Source organism: Archocentrus centrarchus, chromosome 17, assembly GCF_007364275.1.
Source record: "Archocentrus centrarchus isolate MPI-CPG fArcCen1 chromosome 17, fArcCen1, whole genome shotgun sequence".
NCBI lineage: Eukaryota > Metazoa > Chordata > Actinopteri > Cichliformes > Cichlidae > Archocentrus > Archocentrus centrarchus.
Window position 1 is genome coordinate 11,932,722 of NC_044362.1, and position 25,546 is coordinate 11,958,267.

Below are 25,546 nucleotides of genomic sequence, written 5' to 3' on the forward strand. Positions count from 1 at the left end.
CCCCTTGTGGCAGCTTTTATGTCATTGTTTCATTAATAAAGGTGATGACAGCCATGAGCAGCTGCCTGTCTCCTACAGTGTTGGGTCCAGCCATAAGGCTGCGTGGTGCTATTACATGGAGCAGAAGAGCTCTGCTCCTCAGATGAGGTTTATTGGGATGTTTCTGATGTGTTGTAACCTAAAAGTCATTTTGAAACTCATTACCTCTCTTTGGTGGCATCGACTGCATTTGTAGTTGTATGAGTAGGTTAGCTGGATAGCTGGCAGGATTTAGTGTGACGTGTGATGCATGTAAATTGATTAGTAACAGAGGAAGGGGGTCATGTGATCAAGATGGGAGCCATGTCCTGCTTAATGCAACGGTTGGATGAGAAAAGGACAGGGAAGTTAACTCCCTGTAAGATTTAAGACTGAATGGAGGATCAGCTTTCTTTTCTTCCTTCCTTACTTCCTTCCTTCCTTCCTTCCTTCCTTCCTTCTTCCCCATCTGAGTTAACTTGTGGGATGTGGCTGCACATCCAGCTGCCACTGGTGCTGTAATGCTTTATCAGTAAACGGTATGCATCTCCTCTTACTCAGAATGCTCGACTCTGTTGGCAGTGAGTTTTTGATGAGCAGGAGGAAGATGCAGCCGTGGCCACTGTCTGAGACTCTGATCAGCCAGGATCTGTTTCCTCATAGTGCTCTCTGTGATTCCCCGCAGTGGAGAGTTTTGTTGAAGTAGGAGGTGGTATGTGTGTACGTGCCTGTGTGTGCTTGTTTTCGTGTCTTTTCAGTGATCTCACTACTTCCTTACTGGGCTGAGATTCACATATTTTCTCAACATGTTACTCACACAGAAACCGACATGGCTTACAGGCTATGGAGAAAAGTACAGGTTTCTAAAAGTATTTGTGCTAAAGTACATGTTATTACATTCACACCCTTTCTCCACTCCATTCCTGATTCCTATAGTAATGTAACAACAACACACTCATGGAAGGCACACATTCAGTACTGTAAGCCTTGAGTCACCCTTCATTTCTTTGTAGTTTACTTCCAGGTAGCCAAAGTTTCTCATAATTTTTTTAGAGTGGTCTTGAGCGATAGTTCTTAAAGCTTTCAGAGTTTTTCTTTGGACATTGGCTGCTTTTTCACTCATTATCAGTCCAGTCCTTGTTCCTGATCAGAGGACTACAGAGGATTTCAGAGGAATGGATTTTGTTTGTTAGTATAGTCAAAAGAAAAGTGACCCTTTAATGATTCATAGGCCACTCAACACTGACCTATGAATCGTTCAATAAAAAGGCACCTAACTCAAGAAGTTAACAAGTGCTGTCTCTCCACATAACAACTTAGCAAAGAACCAATGTTAAATTGCATCTTTAGGAATTTTGTTACTTAGGAGCGTGTTGCAAAAACACATAATTTGTTCCGATTCCTTTAGTTGAATCCTTGAAAAATACCGGTGATAACAGAGTTCAATAAACATAAAATTGTATTTTTGCACCAACAAGGGATTTCTGAGAGAGCTATTAGCTGAAACCATTGCATATTTCAGCATGGTGTGCAGTGTGTCCTTAAAAAAATGTGAGGAAACTGGACAAATGGAGGACAAAAGAAGTGACAGGCCTAAAAACTGTGTACAGCAGATGGACAGAATCTGAAAGGCTTTGGGCCCTTCATTTGATCCATCTGCTCTTCACTGAAATTTCCTCAGAAATGGTCTCAGTGGAAGGGGGGCTGTCAAGAAGCCATTGTTGAGGAAGGGAAACCGGGAGAAAAGGCTGAGGTATGCCAAATTACGCAAGAACTGCACTGAAAATCTGTGTCAACAGGTCTGATGGAGTGATGAATCCAGGAGAGGTGTAACAGTGAGCGTCTAGTCTACAGTCATCTACGTAACACGGTGAAGGCTCCGTCATGGATTGGGGCTGCATTTCAGCTAGTGGTGTTGGGGATCTTGTCAAAATTGATGGAATTATGAATGCAGAAAAGTACCATCAGATTTGATCCACCATGCAATACCATCTGGAAAGCATCTGATCTGCAGCGCTGACAACAATGATCCCAGACACACTGCCAATGCAGTAAAAGCATACCTGGACCTCAACATTGTTGAAGCGGTGTGGGATCTTTTTGCAGAGAATGGAACAAAAGGCAAAACCATCCGAAGCCTGGAGAACTATTCCTGAAGACTACTTAAAGAGGAATTTGCCACTTTTGATTCTTGAAAAAGACAAATTGGTGCTTTTTTTTTTTTAAAGATTTTTTTAAAGATTCTTTTTTAGTTTTGTCGGCTAAAATGAGCTGTTTGAAGTTGTGACTGTAAATTCAAAGAAATAATAATGAATTTCTCACCATGTGACATTTTAAAGAAAAGTAGATAAGATTCATCAGTGGTATAAATGAGTGATTCACTCCCACTTAAGTCCTAATTTTTTCTCATACTGATTATTCATAATCTATAATAATCGTTAAAATGATTAGTCAGCAATAGCCAGATAGCTGCTTTGGTGTCTTCACTGAAATAATCGTTGTAATTGCTGAAAATACCAAACATAGGTCCTGAGATGATCCTGAGAATCTCTCTTGATTTCTCTGTTGCTTTCAAGACGCTGAAAAATGTCATCGTCCAGTCTGCAAAACTACAGCATTTTATTCGTTAATAATTCACAACAATCCTTAGATTAAGGGAGAACTTTCTTAAATGCCTCAGTAAAATACTCTAAATCTGGCAACATTTACAGTGAAGTAATCAAAGGAAACAAGGTTACAAATCTGATGAGATGTTTGATGTCAGAGAGAAATATGAGCGCTACAAGAACAAGCAGCAGTTTCTCTGATTTTTGTGCTGCCAGTATTGTGAAACAGCGCATTTCACTGACACATTGCTGATTCATTTTCTGTAAAATTTACAGACACTTTCACACATGTTGTCCACACTTATTTTGAAGTCTATAATCTGTGCTCTTACACTGAAGGTCAAAATCCAGAACACAGTCTCACAGCAGTTTATGAAAAATACTCACAACATGTAAACCTGTGATTGATGTTCCTGGACATGAGTCCCACTGGGGGGTGGGGTGGGGGGTCTTGAAAGCATATGCGCTGCAGCCGCGATACTTTAGTTTCAGAGTCATCTTGTACCAAAACATGGCAGTTTGCGTCTGTGTACGTGAAGAAATGCCTTTTTTTTCCTTCCAAGACTGAAAAATGTCACTAACATAACAGTTTGATGTACTTTCTCTTTCTTGCCACTAACAAGAACTCCACAACTTCTCCTTTTTGATTCATGATTTTCTTGCACTTCAGAGTTACAGTATGTAAAGATGTACTGTGGCCCTTAAAGGCTTTCCCAGCTTGATGTTTGTGGTGTGTGTGTCTGTGTGTGCGCTGCATTGTGTAACTTGGTAGTCACAAGGCTGAGCCTACAGTGTCTGGTTTGCTTGAATTCCACCCTACCCAGCAGCAGATGTACTGAGAGGAGTGGTGGTGACACTGCGAATATACAGTCACACCCATCTGTTGGTTTGGCAGCACAGTCACTTGCTTTTATGAAATACCAAGCATTACTCGGGCCTTTCTTATTGGCTAAAAATGGGCCAACTTGGTGAGACACGCACTTTAAAGCAGAAACATTTTCTAAGATGGTGCTTTCTTTCTTTCTTTCTTGTTTTATGCATTTCAAAGGTGAGGGCAATTCAATTCAATTTCAATTCAATTTTATTTATATAGCGCCAAATCACAACAAACTGTCGCCTCAAGGCGCTTTGTATTGTGGGTAAAGACCCTACAATAATACAGAGAAAACCCAACAGTCAAAACGACCAGATGAAGGTAGTTTGTTCACTGCTGCCTTCAGGAAGTGAGGCACTCTCAGTGCTGATGTACTAATCAGGTTGACATCAGCCTGACATGTACACATTTGCTAAGCAGGAAGTGTTGTCGTGGCAACCATCTCAGATAGGTAAGGAAGGTAGCGCGCAGACCTAATTTCCCCTCGTTTCATTTCGGTAAATGTGTCAAGGCTTTTTGATTCTGATTCATCGCCTTGTCTCTGTTTCTCTGTGCTGCCTTTGCTTCCTCTGTCTGCCTTTCATTTCAAGGACACACTGGTCCCAGAAGCTGTGTTCACGCTGTACAGATCCTATTATGAGTCTCAGTGGAGGACACAGCTGATGGGCACAAAGGTAAAGCTAGTGCCAAACACGGAGCATCTAACATCCATGTGAGAGGAGAAGCCACGGATTTTTTTTAGTCCTCATCTTTCTCCTCACAGCTATGCAGCTCATATTTTGTTACTCCAGAATGAATGGGGCTTGTGGAGCTGTAGACCTCAAAATGTAAACTTTTTGGGCTTTCTTGAGATTTTGTTTTTGATATAAGTGGCCAAGATAACAGATATGTTTCCTTTTTAAGATTTTTATGTTTTTCAGTTGCAGTGAAATATCTTTGTCCTCAAAGCCACGTAACAACATGCACGTTGATCTCAGGAATTTCTATGAGCAGTCACCTTTGACCTAAACCACCAAATGCTTCTCATAGACACGCTTAAGTTTTTGCATGCATGTGTGATTTAACGACGTCTCTGAGATCTGTTTTAGTTATCGTTTGATTCATATTGTTATTAATATTTCAGCCAATGCTTCAACCAATCAGCAAGATGCTAGTCATTTATGGGCAAAATAGGTTTCACTGTAAGAAAAAAAATGAAGAACATTAGTGTGGATTTATTTAAATGCAGGGATCTTATTAATACTGTATTTGTGAGAACTAAATTAATGTGCTTTTTTTTTTTTAATCTATAAGCAGGTCTAAATTCTTTTAGCTGTTCTTCTCCACTGACTTTGCTCATTGAGGATAGTCTTGAAAGCACCCCTGGCTGTATTAAGTAGGAAGTTTAGTGGACCTTTAGATTGGCTCAGACTTGGCCACAGTCTTTACAATAAAGTACAAAAATGGACAAGATAAAAAAATATCCAAGTCAGCCACAAGAGCTTGATAGCTGAACCTTAAATGCATTACAGTAGCTTCAGTAAACAAGCACATACATCAAATATAATAAAGATATACCTTTTATCTCTATTGAGTGCCCTTCTCCTTTGTGCTTTCCCAACTAAAAGGTCCACCAAATACAAAATTCCAAATGGAAAATTCCTGTCAATTACATATAACCCCTTTTTATTCATGGCATATCTAACATTGCTGGCTTTATCAGTCTGTTAAAGTAAAGGTATTTTCAATGTAAATGCTCTTCATGGCTTCATTCAGACATACTCACAACATTGATGGAATGAGCCACAGTAGTTTTTAAGCAGCAAAAGGGGCACCTTGTGGCTTCCATTTTGTGTGAGGTTATTTGGCCGCAGCTAGACTGCAAGTCAGAGATCGACAGCAGGCGTCAAGCCAAAAGTCCAACAGTTAGACTGCCTGTTTTTTTCTCTCTCAGGTTTGGGGCATTTTCAAAAGATAATCATTTCTTTTAGTAAACTGAACATCTGAAGATGCAGGATTCATGGCACCGCTGTAATCCTGTAAATACATCGTCATTAATGTGACTTAAGTGTTCAGAACTTTGCTGTGTTTTACAGCTTTAATAGAACTTTAACAGAAAGGTGACCAGGGTGTGCAGTCAGACATGAAGCAGACATGCTTAGATGCTGACGAAAAGCCCAATATACTGATAAAACATAAATACAAGTTTTATATGCTGGAAGGCTACTGCAGATCCCCAGGTTCGAGTCCGGACATTTCCTGCGTGCCACTTCACTGTTCTCTCTCTGCCCCATCCTGTCTATTCTACTGTCCTGTCCAAAATAAAGGCAAAAATAAAAATAAACCATCCATCCATCCTCTTATCCTTTTCAGGGTCGCAGGTCACAGGGTCCCAGCTGTCATAAGGCAAGAGGCAGGGTACACCCTGTACAGGCTGCCAGTCTGTCGCAGGGCTAACACAGAGAGACAGACAACCATTCACACTCACACTCACATTCACACCTATGGGCAATTTAGAATCACCACTTAACCTAACCCCACTAACTGCATGTCTTTGGACTGTGGGAGGAAACCGGAGGACCCGGAGAAAACCCAGACACAGGTAGAACATGCAAACTCCACACAGAAAGGCCTGGGCTGGATTCGAATCCAGACATTCTTGCTGTGAGACAGTGTTAACCACCACACCATGGTGGCACCCTCCAAAAAAAATATGTACAAGAATAGCCACAGAAGCTTGAATTAAGATGTGCTTTTTTTTTTTTCTTGATAAATTTCCTAAATGGTTGGACTTATTGAATAATTGGCTGATATTTCCATCCTCAGAGACTGAAAACACCAGCTTATTTCATCATTTACATGCGGACTTGCACCATTCAGATTTTGCAAATTAAAAAGTGAGGGCTGTTTTTTGTTTTTTTTAATTCTGGTGAAAACAGTGAAAACAAATTTAGAGTTGTGATATTTTTACTGGCTTTTGTTTTAAAAAGGGAGATTTAGGCAGTGGCTCCTGATAGTCTTTAGTATGCTGTGACTGCTGGTGCCTGCAAAGCACTTTGGGCTTGTAATAACATGCCTCTGTAAAGCAAAACTAGATTCTGAAAGAATATTTTTTTGGTTGTACGATGGTCTACACAAAACCAGCCTATAGTGAGAGTGATTTAACAAGTCGACTCAACAATGCCATCTTGAGTCTATCTCTTTTATGTAGTTTTATTTTTTTTTTACCTGCTGAGCAATACCTTAAAACAGATGCCGTAAGTGCACCCACGTTGACATATGAACCTTTTTTTTTTTTTTTTTTTTTTTTTGTGTTGAGGTTGGTGAGGAGGCCTCGGTTTGTTGCCAGTACATAGCTGTTCATCCTGATCTCTGATTGGACAGAGAGAGGGAAGCAGATAAGATAGGTGTGTTTGGAGTGTAAGCTGTGTTCAAGGTTGAAGTTCCTTGTAGAGTTTAATGTGAGGTTAGATTTGGATCTGTCCCTCTAACTTTAAAGGTTAGTTAATGAGCTGAGGGGCTGATTGCTCAACAGTATTTAGGAGAAACTAGGAGGAACAGTTACTGAGAAAAATAACTTGAAACAGTTATTTGATAAGGCTGTCACACCATGAGAGTTTTCACACTAGTTATGTAGGGTTCAAGTGAGTCTGAGTGTTTCAGAAACTGCTGATCTGCTGGGATTTTCACACACAACCATGTCTGGGGTTTACAGAGAACGCTCTGGACCAATGCCAGTGAGCAGCAGCTCTCTGGGGGAAAGTGCCTTGTTGATGCCAGAGGTCACAGAAAAATGGCCAGATTGCTTTGAGCTTATATCAAGGTAACAGTAACTCAAATAACCGCTCATCACGATCAAGGTATGCAGAAGAGCATCTCTGAATGCGCAAACCTTGAAGCAGATGGGCTACAGCAGCAGAAGACCAGAAAAAGTGCCACTCCTGTCAGCTAAGAACAGGAAACTGAGGCTACAGTTCACACAGGCTCGCCAGAACTGATCAATAGAAGACTGGCCAAAATGGTGCCTGATCTGATGAGTCTTGATTTCAGATGGTAGGATTGGAATTTGGTGTAAGCAACATTAAGTATGGATCCATCCCGCCTTGTATCGATAATACAGGCTGTTGCTGGTGTTGGTGTAATGGTGTAGGACAGGGGTATTCAAATAAAATTTAAAGAGGTCCAGTCAGACAAAATTTAATGAGGCCAAGGTCCAGAAGTCCAACTATTTAATTTGAGATATATATATATATATATATATATATATATATATATATATATATATATATATATATATATATATTTGGTTTCATGCTTAGTTTTAGTTTAGTTTTCCTCAGTTTTAGTTTAGTTGCTTTGTCAGGTGCAAGAGTGACTATTGTGTAATAATAACTCGACTAAAGATACCGTTTAAAAAATTGCATTCAACAACCAACTGTTCAAAAAATAGCACCACTACGTATTTAATGTGTGTAATATTAAGGAAACACATGAACATTAACAAGGAGAAACATAAAGAAAAACATGAATTCCAAAACTGAATAAACTCTACAACAAATTTCAGGGTCAGTGCAGAACACGTGGTGTAAAACATCAGAACACAGCGAATGTTTGACAAAAACAAACTGAACTCTTCGAAGGAATCAAAGCTCAAATCCAGCTGCATCCTGATGTTCTCACCAATTCAATTCAATTCAATTCAATTTTATTTATATAGCGCCAAATCACAACAAACAGTCGCCTCAAGGCGCTTTGTATTACGGGTAAAGACCCTACAGTAATACAGAGAAAACCCAACAGTCAAAAACGACCCCCTATGAGCAGCACTTGGCGACAGTGGGAAGGAAAAACTCCCTTTTAACACTAAGAAACCTCCAGCAGAACCAGGCTCAGGGAGGGGCAGTCATCTGCTGTGACCGGTTGGGCTGAGGGGAGAGAAAGACATGCTGTGGAAGAGAGCCAGAGATTAATAACAATTAATGATTAAATGCAGAGTGGAGTATAAACAAAGTAAATAAGGTGACTGAAAAGAAACAGTCTATTGTGGGAACCCCCCAGCAGCCTAGGCCTATAGCAGCATAACTAAGGGATGGTTCAGGGTCACCTGATCCAGCCCTAACTATAAGCTTGATCAAAAAGGAAAGTTTTAAGCCTAATCTTAAAAATAGAGAGGGTGTCTGTCTCCCGAATCCAAGCTGGAAGCTGGTTCCACAGAAGAGGGGCCTGAAAGCTGAAGGCTCTGCCTCCCATTCTACTCTTAAGTATCCTAGGAACCACAAGTAAGCCAGCAGTCTGAGAGCGAAGTGCTTTATTGGGGTGATATGGGACTATGAGGTCTTTGAGATAAGATGGGGCCTTATTATTCAAGACCTTGTATGTGAGGAGAAGGATTTTAAATTCTATTCTAGATTTAACAGGGAGCCAATGAAGAGAAGCCAATATGGGAGAAATCTGCTCTCTCTTTCTAGTCCCTGTCAGTACTCTAGCTGCAGCATTTTGGATCAGCTGAAGGCTTTTCAGGGAGCTTTTAGGACAGCCTGATAATAACAAATTACAGTAGTCCACCCTAGAAGTAATAAATGCATGGATTAGCTTTTCAGCATCACTCTGAGAAAGGATGTTTCTAATTTTAGAAATATTGCGCAAATGCAAAAAAGCGGTCCTACATATTTGTTTAATAACCACATGAAGCTGCTTCTGGTTTGGAGCTGCTCGGAGAGCTAGCTTTGCGGCCTGTGTACACAACCTACTTAAGTGGCCAACCATTTATGCTTGTGTAGCTGGATTGTGTGTGTTAATTACCTTGCGGTCGCGTGCCGGTGTTTTATATGCGGTGCCGGCTGGGACTTTTTTGGTCCTCGCTCTTTGTGCTCAGTTTTTTGGCTGCAAACATATTTGTCCCTGTTTGTCCACTTTCATCCATTCCCATAGTTTCAGCAGTCTCCCTCCAGGAATTTGCTGACATTTGTGAGTCCTTATATTGATGCTCAGTGCGGTTTCTCGGCAGACCGCTGCGGACCGATGCGGTGAGCACACACGCACGCACACAGTTGCCCGATGGCGCTCCCAACTTAAACTGTTAGAGCGGATTAAATGATTTCATATCAATCCACAAGGGTTTTTTAAATAAAATTACGAAAACAAAGGTCATTTTATCTATAATTTCTGTTAGTTTTATAAACTCACAATACTGTTTTTTGCTTTTAATTATAGATTTTATTTATTTCAGCTAATGAAAATGTTTTTCAGTTTCAGTTTTCATTATTTAGTTCATTTTCGCTAACAATAATAACCCTGTTTGTTACAAAGTTTACCAGCCGGCAGGAACCAGCTTGGTGGTATCACGTGGTATAGCCAAACTCGCATGCAATTGGTCAGTGGGTTTCCTTGGACGCTTCACTACTACCGTAAGGACTGTAAAAGCTGCGCCGGTAAACCAGAAAGTGCTCAACAAGATTTTAATTAAGTGGTTATTTCTGTTTTGGTATTAGGTTCGGGTCCGCTTGAGACATCATTTCGGTCCGGATCCGGACCGAGATCCGCCTTTTGGTGATGGCTGGTGTAGGAGATATGTTCTTGGCACTCTTTGGGCCTCTTAACTCCAATCAAGCATCATTTAAATGCCACAGCCTACGTGAGTAGTGTTGCTGACTATGCCCATCCCTTTATAACCACAGTGTACCCATCGTGCCATGTCACAAAGCTCTGTCTTGAACATGACATCACTGTACTCAAATGGCCTCCAGGGTCACCAGATTAGAGTCCAATAAAGCACCTTTAAGATGTAGTGTAATGGGAACTTGGCATCACGGATCTGTAGTTGACATATCTGCAGCAACTGTGTGATGCTGTCATGCCAACTTGGACCAAAATCTCTCAGGAATGTTTTCAGCACCTTGTTGAATTTATTCCACAAAGAATAAATTCTGAAGTTAGAAGGGGGGGTCCAACCTTGCTCACCCTTAGCAAGATGTACCTAATAAAGTGGCCAGTGAACATATGTATACCATCTATAATACAGTCAGTTTTCTGCTTGACAGCTGTCCGGTGCAGTTGTGTTCTTGGAAATTAGTGTGTGAAGTGATTGTAATACTTTATGGCTTTATCTAACTTTCTAGTGGATTTATTCATCATGAAGTTATTAGGTATTAGTTGCAACTTTATCTGTAACTCAAACCTCTACAATATGAACGTTTATATTGAAAAAGATTAGTTAGAGCCTCACTTAATATGCAGACATACATTGGTGAGTTTAGACCCATAAATTTCAATTTCAGCACCAATAAAAAGTAATAGTAATAGTAAAAATAGCAATCGTAGGAATAATAATGTATTTTAGTATTTGACATAATCTTGTTATATTCTGCCAAACTAACTGTCTTTTTATTTGAGGAAAATAAAAACCGATCCTGGGGCATTATCTTTGATTGATATGGATCAATTTATTCCTTTTTATTTGGTTGTAAACTCTGTTTCACCTTTTGGGCGTCACAAAGATGGAGAGAGGAGGATAGAGAGGGAAAGAGAGAGAGCAGGCTGAAGACAGCAATAAGAAACAGGTAAGAGCGGACATGTAGTCAAAGTCAGTGCTGTAAGTATAAAGCCAGGGTGGCTTCTGTTTCGCCCACATTTATTAATGATGTTTTCACATAACTAATCTCTGTGTCATACTGTTATCAAATGTGGATTCTCCCCAGTCTCCTCTTATAATAACCTGTGTCACAAATACTGTTTACATGCCTTACTTACATCAGACTATTGCTACTTTCTTGTTGAATACAATACGTCTGTGTGCTATTGTCAGTGCAAAGAGAGAGGACAGAGACAAGAAAAGAGAGCATCCAGAATCAGGCCAGCAAATGGGCAGACAGTCAAGTTAAATGGAAAACAGTATCTGTTTAGCCAGAAAAAAAAGGCACAAACACAAATAAATATTTTTATGTGCATTTCAGTAGCACTCTTGAATTGGGGTATATGGTACCCTGTGTTGAGTCTTTACAATAAAGGGAGGGCTTTTATGAATTCAAAAACCTTTAATTAAAGCAAAACTCTCACCAGTTTGCTTCTTTTCCAGGTGTATGGAGTGGCAGAGTGATTTTCCAATATCTGTAGTGAATAAAGGTACTTTAATTGCTTGATGAGTTGGTGGACTTGTCTCTATGTGGTTAAGAGACTGAAGCAATGTTGTGTATGTTTCCCCTCTTGTCTGCTTTGCTACAAATTGTTCTTTAACTTTCTTTGGAAAAATTCTGGTAAATATGGTTGAGCCTTTGTCCCTGCAGACATATAAACATGATCTAGGCCAGCTTGACAGGGCCCTGCATGTGTGTTTCTCTTTATGAGAGCAGCAGACGGACAGGAGAACAGTGTGTAAATGATCAGTGGGAACACCAGAAAGTCTCTTTTTCCACACATTGTCCTTTAAACTGCCACATGCAGGGACTTCTTTTTGTCCCCCATTGTTTTTTTTGGGCTTGATTCCCAACATGAATGTGTTGGAAGGGGAACACATGCTGCAAACTAACAGGTCAGGTTTTATTGTAAAGATGTTAATTTTTCATAAACAAAAATATAAGTTTAAAAAAAAAAAAAAACCTTCAGAAGACCCATCAGCATGTGGGTTCCTCTCTGCTTCCTCCCCGATGGTAGCTTATGATGTTTGGCAGCATCATAACCACCAGCAGGCCTCTGTAAGAACAAATAAACAGTGTCTCTCTCACAGAAGATTTGCCCTTAAAGCACATTATGTGGGCTTTGCTTTGAGAGCTCTCTCTGTGTTTTGAATACTTCACATAATTTGAAGCCATTCCCTTCTGTACTGGTGAGGATAAAAAGCAGGGAACACAGGTCTTCTGTGGACTGCTTTTACCACTTTAAAGTAGACTAAAACAAAACAGGAAATATTCTCACGGTCATAGCAACCAGTCCTGAAACGCAACTCTTTAGATTCTTTGGATCTTCAGAGGGCAGCACCTTTACTGCAGTACCATCTTTCTGCCACAAGGTGGTGCACTCTGATTGCTTTCTGCTCCCCCTCAAAGTGCTGGTCATTTTCATTGGTGCTCCTTTTGCTGGTACCACTCCAACAAAAGCAAACATTTGACCAGCTATTGTCTTTTAGTTTTTTACCATCAGCTATGCTCTTTATAGTTAAATGAATTTTTTTATATCAGTCTTTCTGCCTGTGTGATGCCAATTCTATGTGACAACCCATGTATCTTGCGTGCTCTCTCTCTCTCTCTCACACACACACACACACACACACACACACACACACACACACACACACACACACACACACACACACACACACACACACACACACACACACAAAAACCCATCTGTCACTTTGGAAAACGCTGTAAGGTTGCCCATTGTCCTCTGCGTTTGATTTCTGTGTGTTACTTTGCTTTTCCTGCAATGTGAGAATGTGTTGTGTGTTTGGCATATTTTGTACCTGTGACGTGAATCAGGGTTCATTTATTTGTCGTCAGATGGCTCCGATAGCATGTGTGCCTGTGTGTGGCTGCGTGTGTGTGTGTGGGCTCCTGTAGATTATGTATTAGCACTGTTTACTGGAAGGACTCTATAGTAACCAACAAAGCAGAGTGCCATTAACACAAAGGCCGACAGATGAGCTACAGTCTCTTGATAATCTGCTGTTTGTTGGTAACATAACTAAGATCTAGTCTCAACAAATAACAAAGGTGAGAGGCACAATACCTTTTTCAAAATGATATATTTTTGTCCAGATGACTTCTTTGTTTGGGGTATCTTGTATGTGTCCCTATATCCATGGATTAATGTCATTAATGTCAGGAAGCATAATGAACATTTGGTATGTTACATATGTGATTGGCAAGTACTTAAAAAATGTTTCCTGCAGAAACATGTAAAGGCAATACTTCTGTCTGGTAGGACTGGTTGAAGTGCTTTGAAGTACTCCCACTCACAGGAAGGTATACCTTTTTGTAAGGTCACAAACACTTCTTAAGTTATTTCCTCTGACAAGAACAGGATTTCACAAGACAAGAGGCCCAAATATGGGCATATCCTGTTGTGGGTTAGGTTAGGGTGGGTAGGTCAGCCTGCCAGCATAAAGCAATTCAGGATATATGACAACCTTTAGTTTATTAATAGTGTTAATAGCAGCTCCTGAATATGTACATGTTGGTAGGGTGCAGTGCTCTATCAGCAGCATGTCATTTTTAACTAACTGGAGGAAAGTTCAAGATGCAGCAGAATTGTGCAGTCCAGCTTGACAAATGAATCATTCATAATGCTCGCAGTGCAATCAGCATGTAAATTCAGCTGTCTGGGTGTATGCAAGTGGGCTGGAGAAACAGTGTCACTTTGATGGATTCTTTCATTGCTTTAGAGGCCTTTCTGAGTCTATAGGGAAGTTTGCTGGCATCCCAAACAAAGGCCAGTGTGTGTCCTTCCTCACAGAGGCATAGTTGGGACTCTTCCTCGACACCTGTAGCAGAGGGCTCTGCATCCACAAGTGTCTGTGCTGTGTTTGAGAGGAGAAACTTGCGCCCCTTTATTTGCTTTAAAAAAACTCCTTGGGCCCCACAGTTTTTGTCTGTTATACCCTGTGTCTGTCTGGAGCAGAAACAGGTGCCCAAGAGATGCACAGTCACTGTCTGTCTTCTTGTCCGCATTCTCAGTGCCTTCTCATTTGCTTGGATCAGGTGTCTCATTCACACTCCGTCAAATTTGCTCACTTTTAAAGCACATCAAGGCTTTGTTCGACTGTGATTTATAGTCATTTACTCGCTCCTTCGCGGTGCAGCAAGGCCTCACATTTTGTCTAGGAACCTTTCTTGTACAGTGACTCCTTGTGCAGCTACCTCTTGGAACTGTTCCCAATAAGCAGTGTTCCCTCTCTCTGCAATTTTTGCTGCAAAAACTACGCTGTTATCTGATTGTGTGGAGATTTTTTTTTTTTTCTCAGTGGAGGAATTATTTGCAGGATCTGCTATTCAGACATTTATGAACTGTTAGTGCAGTTAGTCCATCTGATTAAAACGCACGCACGCACGCACGCACGCACGCACGCACGCACGCACGCACGCACGCACGCATTTCTGTGTATACCTCTATTTGCAGAAGCACTTCTTGCTCTGTTGATTTCCTGCATGCTGTTTCACAGTGACCTTATGTGTATTTTGTCTTGACTGATTTTTTTTTTCTTCTTCTAAATTACTATGGTCCATTTTAAAAATAAACAAAACTACTTGCATGAATGAGTCTGGTGGACCTAGTGACCTTGTAGTGCTGAGAAATGGATGAAGCATGAAGAGCGAGGAAGTAAAGGGAGACGGAGGGAGGATGAGGAGGAGGCAAACATAATTTTTGAGGGGATTTGGGGTGGGCTGCAAAGGAAGTGGCCTCACTGTGACCCACAGTGTGAGCCTCTTCCTGCACCCGACATGTCTTTGAAACTGTTAGATGAACAGAGTCACGGTGGTTGGAGGGAGGAGCAGCCATTCATGTGGCCCCTGATTAATAGTAACTCTTACTCCTTTGTGTGTATGTGTAGTAGGGGGGTGATTGTAAGTCAGTCTGCCTATAAGTCAGTGGACTGTCTGAGATCCTGTTTGCCTCTTTTTATGTATTTTAACCATCATAATTTAAACTTTTGTTCCTGCTGTCTAAAATGAATCTATATGAGTTTCTGAAACGTAATTAGGGGAATGAGAAAGATGCTTGAAAAACAAAACCAAAAATTCTTTCCGTGGCGTGACTAGAATTTCAGTGGCATGTTGTCATTTTAAATTCCCCGAGTGCAACAACGTCAATGACATTAGGAGTGTTTCATTATCTTTGGGGTGTTTTTGTGGGATTTTATGCAGTGATGAAATTCTTTCACACTCTTTTCTGCAGGTTTCTAGATCTATAATGGACACGCTATTCCTTTTTTTTAATGTATCAAAAAAAAGACATCACAAGATACACCATGGTTGTGTGTGTGTGCCTGTGCTTGAGATTTATGGGAAGTGTAGTATTGTAATGTTTCTTAGTGCAATCTAAAATACGACATAAAAGTCAGCATATTTTAACCTCTTGAAGCCTTGAGAGGACCTTTGTCACCATCAACATCTTTATGTTTTCAAACCAGATGAGATGAGTGAGTTGTGCAGCTTACTGTGAAACCGTGCACCCATTGGCTAGTGACTTGTCAAGTTGTTAGATAGTGAGCACAGATAATAATCCTTTCCAAACTATAGGCTGACCAAAATTTATAAAATGGACTTAATGTTTCAGTGTGACCTGAATTGAGTAGCTGAGAGCATAAACTCCTCAGGAAATTATTTAGAGATCAAGTCTGATTGCCACTTTTTATTTTCTAATTTCTATAGTACCAGGTGTGCTTTTGCAACCGCATCTATCGCCACTTGCTGGCCATTAAAAAGAATGTGATGCTTAACGCACTTCCGCAATACTTCGCTTTTCAGACCCGGCAGCTGCGTCCATCACATCGCTACAAGGTTTCCACATATGTTTTAACAACAGCATGAAAATTTAACTTCTTTTTTTTTAAAAATTTGCTAAAAATGCACTTGTTACTTTAGAAAGAAATTTAAACTTGCAAGACTTATGTCCAACTTTTGGTCTCTGGGCAAACTTTTCTTAGCTCTTTGCTGACATTTTTATTGTTTGTGGTCATAACCGTTTGTCCTAACCTTCTCCCTCTGCCCTCACCAAGGTTTTCAATGCTGTCATAAAGTGATCATAAGATCATTTACCTGAACTTTGAAACTGTAGCACAGTAAATACCTGCATAGCTTATTGTAATAAATTAGTTATGACCCTGTAGTACTAATCACTTTGGAATAGGCAATATATTAGTATACATGAAGTCTAATTAGGTTTTTACTGTCAACACAATACTGAATGTGCATTTGTCAGAGTGACTGCTGCAGTTTTCCAATTATAACTCAGATCAGCACTTCTCTCTTGTCTCTGCTGACACTTTCTACCAGCTTGTTCCTGTTTTCCTTTTCCTCTTATAAGGGTTTTGTCTTCCCATGCTTGAGTGGTCATGTGTAGATATCTGTCTGCTATCCACATGCTTGTCATTCCTGTCCCTGTGTGTTCAGTAATGTCCCTTCTTACTAGCAGATAATGTGGATCATTGGGTTCTGAATCATATACGGTCAGTGAATAGATAAAAGAAAACATGACCACATGACTTGTTCTTGACTCGTGAAGTCATCCCACACTTCCTGTAGGCTGGAGGAAGGCTGATGCTCAGGTGCTGATGCTCAGGTGTTGTTGTTGTTTTGTTTTTTTTAAACTGTGCAAAAGCAGCTGCCCTAGGTGCAGTTCATCTCTTTTTATAAGAGCCTGGTTCCTCTCACTTCTTCATGTTTCACCTCCTGTCTGTGATTTCTAAAGCCCTCTGGATTATTTTTCACTTGTCTAGGCATTACGTAGGGGAAGTGGTTCAGACTCAGGGTAGAAAAAGATATCCACAGCCATGTGGCCCCATGACCTTTGACCTGTGATGGCAAAGTTGAGCAGTTTACAGACAAATAAATTTCACCATGTTAGCATAGCTTCTTGGATATCTGCTGAATTAATGAGGCAAAACAGTGGCTCGTGTCACTTTTGATGGGAAGTACAAATATTCTTAAATGTGGATGCAGGTGCTCATTGTTCCCCTATTTTCACTTTCAACTGTTCTCCATTTGCATTTATAGCTGATAACAGTTGTTGGAAAAGCAAACATTAATAAAGAATAAAGCATGCCAGTGTATACAGTGATTCAGCAAAAATTGTAAATGAACAATTGCATGCACAACAGAAGCAATATCCATGCAGCAGCCTGCTCACATGCATGTATACATGCACATTTATACAGTTTTTCAAGAGCGTCATCAGAGAGCTGCTAATAAGGCGCTTATTTTTCATCTGTTTTCAGGCTGCAAAATACTTTTGTCTGCTGTTTTTTTATACGAATATATATTTATCGATTCAGTATGTACTCCATGAAATACAAGCAAGTTTTAAGCATGCACTTATCGGACTTTGTTTTTCCAAAAAAAAAGAGCAATTTTCACACAACTTTGAGGCTCTTTTCTCTTGGATGTAGCAGCACACCTCCCTCCCTCCCTCCTTCCCCTTTGCCTGAGAATCTTGAAAGAGGAACTCACCACTGTATTTTCCACCATTGATCCCTTTGTCCTTTTTTACATGGTTGGTTACTGATACTGATTAATAATAAAAGATTTAGTAACACTGTCTTTTCCCTAACTTTCCTTATAGAACTGATTCTGTAATACTAATATTGTATAATAGTAATATGTGTGTAAATCTGAATGCCATAAAGGGAACATTGCGTGTCCACTTGTAAAAATAGACTTTGCCCTCCTGACACACACCCAGTCTTTGGTTTACACACACACACATGCACACATACACGCGCACATCCCCATTTATGTCACCAGCTGACTAATCCCATTTCCTTTTAGCTTGAAAAACAAACTCCTTTACAACCTTTACGTTGTTTTCTAATAAGCTTTGTGACGTCCGAGCCATTATCAATTATTCCATCCATGCATGTTCCTGTTTAACACTTCCTGCATCAGGCAGAATATGTGGAGTAACTAACAACACTACACACCTTTGCCCTTTTCTGTTTCACGTTTGCTGCAGTAGCAACATAAATGTTGTCAGTTTAGCTCAGGGGTGGAGCCTGGAAAGGCCGAATACGTCTGTTTATTGTTCCATATAGGCAGGGCAGTGTTGGAGCAGAAATGGAGTTCCATTGTGTGGTATCTCTCTGCCTTCGTCATGAATAGTAGCTTTCAGAGGCGAGGGTGACTGAGGCAAAAGGCAAAGCACTCACAATAGCTTTAAGTTTTATGGTGTTCCTGTCTCCAGCAGCAGATATTTGGCATGAGACCAAATGCAACATACACACAGCTGCACAGCTTGCTTTCTTCAGCTGAACTCTCTCTCTACTACACACACACACAAACTCTTATCAGTCTCGGTTGCACGCACACAACTCTCTGCCCTGCCATTCATTCCTTCCCTGCATCCATTTCCAGCAAACTCCACTCAGCTTGCACTAAGCTTTCTTTTGTGCAGTTTTTGGACAACAATGCTGTTTGTTTTCTGAGGGCAGTGCAGAGAGAGACGCTGCCTGGCAGCCTCTCTGCCTAGGTTGCCCATGTCTCCTGCATGTCACTCTCTGTGCGTCTGCAATGACGTCTGAAGGACATTATCTGCCACAGGCCTCTGTTTGTTTTTGGGCTGCTCCAGGCTCCATATTGACCCATTACTGGGGAACCAGAGGCTCACGGGCAACTTCGTGGAAACTGTTAAGACCTTGTTAATCTGGATCCTACCCGGACAGGTCATATTTAGCTACAGTTGCGTGTCATTTTTAACTTGAACCAATTGCAAAGTAGCCAGCAACAACAAAGAGCTGCTGGCTATTTTTAGTATATACTCTATCTGCTAATGATATCATTGAGGAACCTTCTGCATCGGTTTATGTGACGCTTATAGACTTTTGACATCCTGCGTGTAAAGCCATGAGTTGTGTTTGAAAGGTTGTAAAGCATCAACAAAGTGTTTTGCATAATTTGTTCTTTTGTGGCCCCTCCTGAGGAAGGAATGCAAGGAGTCATTTCACAGTTGCATTAATGGAAAGATGTAATATTTCACATTCTTCACTGTTGTGTTCAGGTTTTTGTTTTTTTGTGCATGTTGCAGACACCCCCACACCGGCCCCCATGTTAACCACTTGTGATGTCTTTGGATTCCCTTTAATCTTTTTTTATCTGTATCAACCGCTATTGCACATCACTATCAGCTGCACTTTTGATATGAAACTTTGCTTGAAGTCACAGCCCAAGGCTGTCTCTACTTATTGTCTAATATAAAAACTTTTTCATAATTCTAGTAACCCTTCGGGATTGTGCTCCCAATTTTTTTTGTGCTTGCACACAAATTGTGGACTTTAATTCTTTCTAAGCAAAGCGGAAAATTTGAATGGCATATATGTACTGTTGTAAGCCCAGATTAAGTGCAGGTTGAACACATGAATGCAGCACCAGTAACGTCCATTACTAAAGGAAAAAAAATTAGCCATTTGGGCAACAACTTTTTAACATTAGTCTTACAGTAGTAGAACAAAACACAGAAAAATGTCCCGTTAGTAAAGTCCAGGCTATATTGGGCAACAGAGGAAATGCTATGTGATTTTGACTCATCAGAGTTAAATGTAAAATTCCTATCAACTTGCCAATATGCATCTACTACAAGAGAGAGAAAATGGAGAGTCTTAAATGGGATTACAAGAAAATGAAAGGTTGTTGCATTATAAGCTGCTAGCTGACTGTCACATCTCTTCAGAGTTCCTATTAGCTGTGCAAATGCAAACAGAAAGAAGCCTTTGGAAGATATGTAACTCCCAGGGAACATTCCCATTGTGTACTTACATGCAGCTGGTCCATAGAACTGTTTGGGCTGAATTAAGTTGCTATAATATGCTATATTGTTTTATATTGTATTGCTGTAGTTAAGTGGGTCTCTCACATGACAGATATTTTTTATTTTGTATCCTGGGATTCACACACACAGCTGAACTCCCACCACACCTGCTGCAGGTACCCATTTAAAACCCTCACTTGCCTATGCTACACTTACTTGACATTCACCCCTAATCTTTAAACCACAGTACACCCACTTTTAGGATTACACAACTGATAATTTGTGATGTCAACAATAGCCATGGGCCACCACACGGCTGACCCAGGCTGCTTAAAATAGCTCATTCAGCAGTTCATGAGCCAGATTTTACCAAACGACTCAGTGATGTGTGAGAGAGACAAATAACTCAAAGACAGAATTTGGGCCATTGTTTTAATTGTGATGAAAACACACTCATAGTTTACAGGAAAGAATAACAAGAATATCAAGTAGTGAGCATGTGAACTGTGCTGTGTCTGGAGTGGAATCTAATTAGGTTGAGATTGCTTTCTTTCGTCATGTGAGTTCCTGGCTCTGCTTAGTTTTTACATACCGGTCCTGCTTGTCCTCTCTATTATCATTGCTATCGGTCATTATGTCAGGCAGAGCTGCTGACACAAATGCTGCTCCTCTTCTGCATTCTATCAGCCACTGTATGTACAGCAGTCAGTTATGTTCACACAGTCCTGACCTCAGTAACATCATGTTTAAGGACATTGATTCACTTACTTACTGTCTCATGGATGTACCCAACTTATCTGACTTTATATGCAGCTTTTCTGTGTAGCTTTGTAACTTCTAGTGCTTCATAAAAAAAACTGGGCTGACTTGCAATTCCTGCAGCAAAACTTCTCAGCCATTCAGTCTATGTTTGAAACAAGGAATCATTCATACTTTATTTGGACAAGAATGAGCCTTGAGTAATTGTGCATGAATTTAGGATTTAGAAACCCTGGAGAAATGAGTTCAGTCTAGTCTTCTGTCTAGACACTGTGCGACTGTGTTGCAGTTTGCTCCAGTATGCTGGACTGTTATTTATGCCTCCTTACTGGCAACAGCTGTGCCTGGAGGCATCATATTTTCAGGTTGTTCATCATTTTCTATGGAGTTTTACATCTGCCCACAGCAGTCGTGACTGCTGATATCTCAGGAGACTTTTGGCAAATTAAGTTGTGATGACTGTGTGGTTTTTCTGCATTGCCAGGATGAACATTTATGTGGAAAGCATAAACATTTTGTAGGCTCTTTGCAGCAAACATCCATATACACCGATTAGGCTGGTCCCCCTTTTGCTGCTAACACAGCCGTGACCCACCGATGCACGGACTCCACTAGACCCCTGAAGGTGTGCTGTGCTATCTGCCACCAAGATTGGACTTGTTTTGCCACCACATTCCACAAATGCTCAATTGGATTGAGATCTGAGGAATTTGAAGGGCAAGTCAACACCTCAAACTCTTTGTTGTGCTCCTCAAACCATTCCTGAACCATTTTTGCTTTATGGCAGGGCACATTATCCTGCTGAAAGAGGCCACAGCCACCAGGAATGGTCTGCAGCAATGCTTAGGTAGATGGTACGTGTCAAAGTAAAATCCACATGGATTACAGGACCTAAGGTTTCCCAGCAGGACCACATGGGTCAGCCTTTGCTCCCCACGTATATCAGTAAGCCTTGGACATCCATGGCCCTGTCGCTGGTTCACCACTGTTCCTTCCTTGGACCTCTTTTGATAGATACTGACCACTGCAGACCAGGAACACCCCACAAGAGCTGCAGTTTTGGAGATGCACTGACCCAGTTGAGCCATCATAGTCTGGCTCTTGTCAAACTCGCTCAAATCCTCACACTTGCCCATTTTTCAGCTTCTAACACATCAACTTTGAGGACAAAATGTTCACTTGCTCCCTGACGTCCCATCCACTAACAGGTGCCCCATAATCAGTGGCCATGTTATGCTTGATTGGTGTAGAAGGCAGTGTCTGCTGTCAAGGCTGAAACTTTGGGGTGCCTGGGTGGCTTAGTGGTGAAGCCGGGGACCACATACACACGCCGCGTTGCGGTGCGGGTGGAGCGGGTTTGCGTCCCGGCCCGGCGCCGATTTGCACGCGTGTCATCCCCTGTATCTTTTCCCCATTTCCTGTCTCTCTCCACTGTCACAAAAAGCCACTGTGGCCAAAAATGAAAAAAAAAAAAAGGCTGAAACTTTGAATCAAAATCAGCTTTATTATTAAATTAAATTAAATTCATCCATTACATTTATTATACATACTGGACAGACATGGATGGATGGATGGATGTAAAACGCAGCTTGAGTTGCTGAGACACGCGACTACGGGGTGATTAGACTAGTTGATCCAGTCAGTCTGCAGCAGGTGTTACAAGATTGTGCAGTTTGGCTGATTCTGAGAAACCATGGTATGTGGGTTTGACCTTAACTGAGAAGATATACTGTATCATGAAATCTATTGTTATTTTTAGCACCACATGTTTTATTTGAACAACTTTCCAATAACCTTTGAACAGTCCTGCTTTTCCTGGAAGCTATCTGATTGCGCAGGAATAGGGATAGCTGTTAGCGGATCTTAATCAAGCATTCTTGGGCTAATCATAAGGAACAGTGAATTTCTGAGCATTCCCTTTGGACAGAGTGTATAGTCAGCCGCCTGGGTGGGGACCTGTCAGTCACTTATCTCAGCAGCCAAACCTGCACCTCTGTGGGTGATGCTATAGCTCTGCTGCTAAGCCTGGAACCCTTATACAGAATGCATTATCTTTATTGCTCTTAGTGGAAACTAGGGCCGAAGCAGCAGCTTCCCTCCCCAACTTATTAATTAATGTGTGTGTTTTTAAAAAAAATGAATTATTCATTTATTCTTTTTACACTTTTAAAATAGTGAGAAATTATAGTCAAATCTTCTACATCCAGAACAAAAGAGAAGATGCAGACCTTCACACTTGAGAAGCTACAATTAAAAATAAATACATAAATAAAAAAATAAAATAATAATAGTGATCATCATCATCAATAAATAATAAATAGGAAGTTAATAAATGTTAAAAATGAAATGCTTAAGTCACCAGCATCTGGTTTAGAGTGAAGGTTAGGATTAGGTTAACATCCACCCCTTTTTTATGGGTCCATTGCATACACTGTATATAAAAGATAGATGTAACCACTTATGATGTGACCCATTGGTTTGAGTCTCATTTTGAAGCCATGATTTTAGTATAATGGTCATCTTTGATATTGGAAAATGGCCATCATAAACTGAGTTTTGTCTAAATTTGTCATGGCTTGCGGGGAAATGAAGGACCAAACTGCAGGAACAACCGTTAAAAGTTGCAATGAAATGCAAAGAAAATGTGCTAAATTAGCATATGGCCAAAAAGTTACCTAACCCTAAACCTGCAATGCTAAATTATTAATTATTAATAGTTGTGGCTGTCATGAATTTTCTGTTAAGCTACCTATTTACTTAATGAGTTGTTTCAGCAAACCGTACAAATAAGGATGGAAGGTACCCTGGTGCTCGTGTACCAGCTGTTGCTTATGATAACAAGTTTTATCAAGAATGGCAAAATTGTGTGTTCTCAGGGCCTGCAAGATTTTACAGTTACACTGTAATATTAATGAGTATTTCTCCAGAAGAAGTTTGTTGTGTAGTTGATTTGGGGATAATTGTGTTAAAGGTCCCAAGTCTGTATTGTCTCTATTGGCGCTTTGGTAGACAAAATCTTTGCTCTTGTAACTGCATAACAGCAGCTGACAGACAAACCAGAGCCTAATAGGTACTTCTTTCATTTTTAAGGTGGAAAAGTAGTGATGTCACGCTGGTGGTTCTCACAGTATAAAACAAGTATAAGCTCGCAACGTCTGCGTGCTGCCTCACCCCTTCTCTTTCACAGACTCTGCAGCCAGAGTCTCCCTTCTGGTCTATAAACACAATCACACTTTAGTCAGCGTCAGAACTGATGACTGAGTATTAGTAAGTCTGATAAGTACCATAACCTTATGAGAACAAGGCAGTGTTTATAGTAAAGCAGGAGGGACAGCAGAGTAGATCTGAGGTACGTGTTTTAGGTGCAGCAGGACATGGTTTTCATTCAGCTGGAAAAGTGCTGAGTGGCAGCAGAAAGTATGAGAGAGCTACTTTTAGCTTTGCCTGCAGACTGGGAAACTCCTACTGGCAGGGGGAGGGTTGTAGTTGAGGAAAGATAACAGAAGTGTGTGTGTGTGTGTGTGTGTGTGTGTGTGTGTGTGTGTGTGTGTGTGTGTGTGTGTGTGTGTGTGTGTGTGTCAAGGGGAACAGCTTGCTTGTGGCTGGAGGCCTTGTTTTCAACCTCTTTACATTTCCACAATTCACTCTTTACTTGAAAAGTATTAAAAATCAGATTCCAAGCAGTAGATTTTGGAGTATTTTTAAAATGATCGCCCATCAAATGTGTCAGATGTGGTTTATATTTTAGCAGATAAAAAAGAGAGGCTCTTGTGCAGAATCATGTATGTGTAACTCAGCAACATGATAGAAGAGCACTTTGTCCATTTTTTTTTTTTTTTTTGCTTAAATGATGAAATAATTGCAGGCTTGATCTGATTTCCTGAACAAATAGCTTCCATACAGCACAGAGACAGTACAGTTTGTTTCCTTACTTGAGATTAGGTGGCAGCTCTTCATCTGACAGTTCATGTTCTGTACTTGCAGAAAAAATACCCAAAAATTGTTAAAAAGAGAACAATGACCAAAAAAAAGCTCTTTCCCTGTGGCAGAATGAAATATTCTGTTAGCATCAGCAGTTAAAAAAAACAAACAAAACAGCTTTGACATGTTAAAATGAGAGTATTAAACATTAGGTGAACAGTAAACAGTGAAGCTGAGAATAAAAAAATATACTGTAGATGGTTATTGTGAAGGTTGAATCTGCCAGTAATAAAGCAACTATACTGAGACACAGTTACTGAATATAAATTCAATGTATCACTGTTGCTGCAGAAATGAAGAGCAGAAGTAGCGTAAAAAAAAACTGAGTGTGCTTTCATGAAAATCTAATATCACCCATTCTGAAAAGGCCCACAGAGTCATGTCCAATCCAAGAGCTCTCCAAGTTATTTAACACAATACCGGTTGTTGGTTTATCTGCAGAAGAACACAATCCACAATTGCTAATCTGTCATTTGTAGGTCAGCTAAATGTGGGGCTTTCGATGCATAAAAGCCTGATCCTTGCTTCTTGTCACCTCATGTCAGTTAAAATGTGAAGTACAGCCAGCAGTACTTAAGCCCCAAAGCAGTGTTACTTTATTACAAAAGCTGCTCCAATCTAAAAAGCCTCAGATACTCACTGAAGAGACCACACAGACTGTTCAGTCAACAGGACTGACTCTTCTTTTAGCCTTTAATGTACGTTACTTGTATTCGTCAGCAGCCGATTTTAAGAGTTTTCTTTGGGTTTAAGCTGCAGTGTAGTAACAGTGTGAGACACACACACACAGTTTTTCATCTCTTGAGTGTTGCTGTTAATAGCATTGACTCATAATGGTTCCCTGTTCCTGGCACTTTGAACACTGTGCTAATGAATG

At 40.5% G+C, this 25,546-nt stretch overlaps 1 protein-coding gene across 2 annotated transcripts in view; it reads left to right on the top strand.

Annotated features, from left to right (window-relative positions):
* Positions 1 to 25,546, top strand: part of gng12a (guanine nucleotide binding protein (G protein), gamma 12a) — a 32,636-nt gene that overhangs the window by 1,154 nt on the left and 5,936 nt on the right. Inside the window, exon 2 of one of the 2 annotated variants that reach the window (XM_030752765.1) lies at positions 9,969 to 10,111. The exons of the other annotated variant lie outside the window; for it this stretch is intronic. Within the exon in view, the coding sequence (XP_030608625.1) occupies positions 10,098 to 10,111 (14 nt within the window). The 5' untranslated portion in view covers positions 9,969 to 10,097. The remainder of the gene's footprint in view (positions 1 to 9,968; positions 10,112 to 25,546) is intronic. 2 annotated transcript variants of the gene reach the window in all.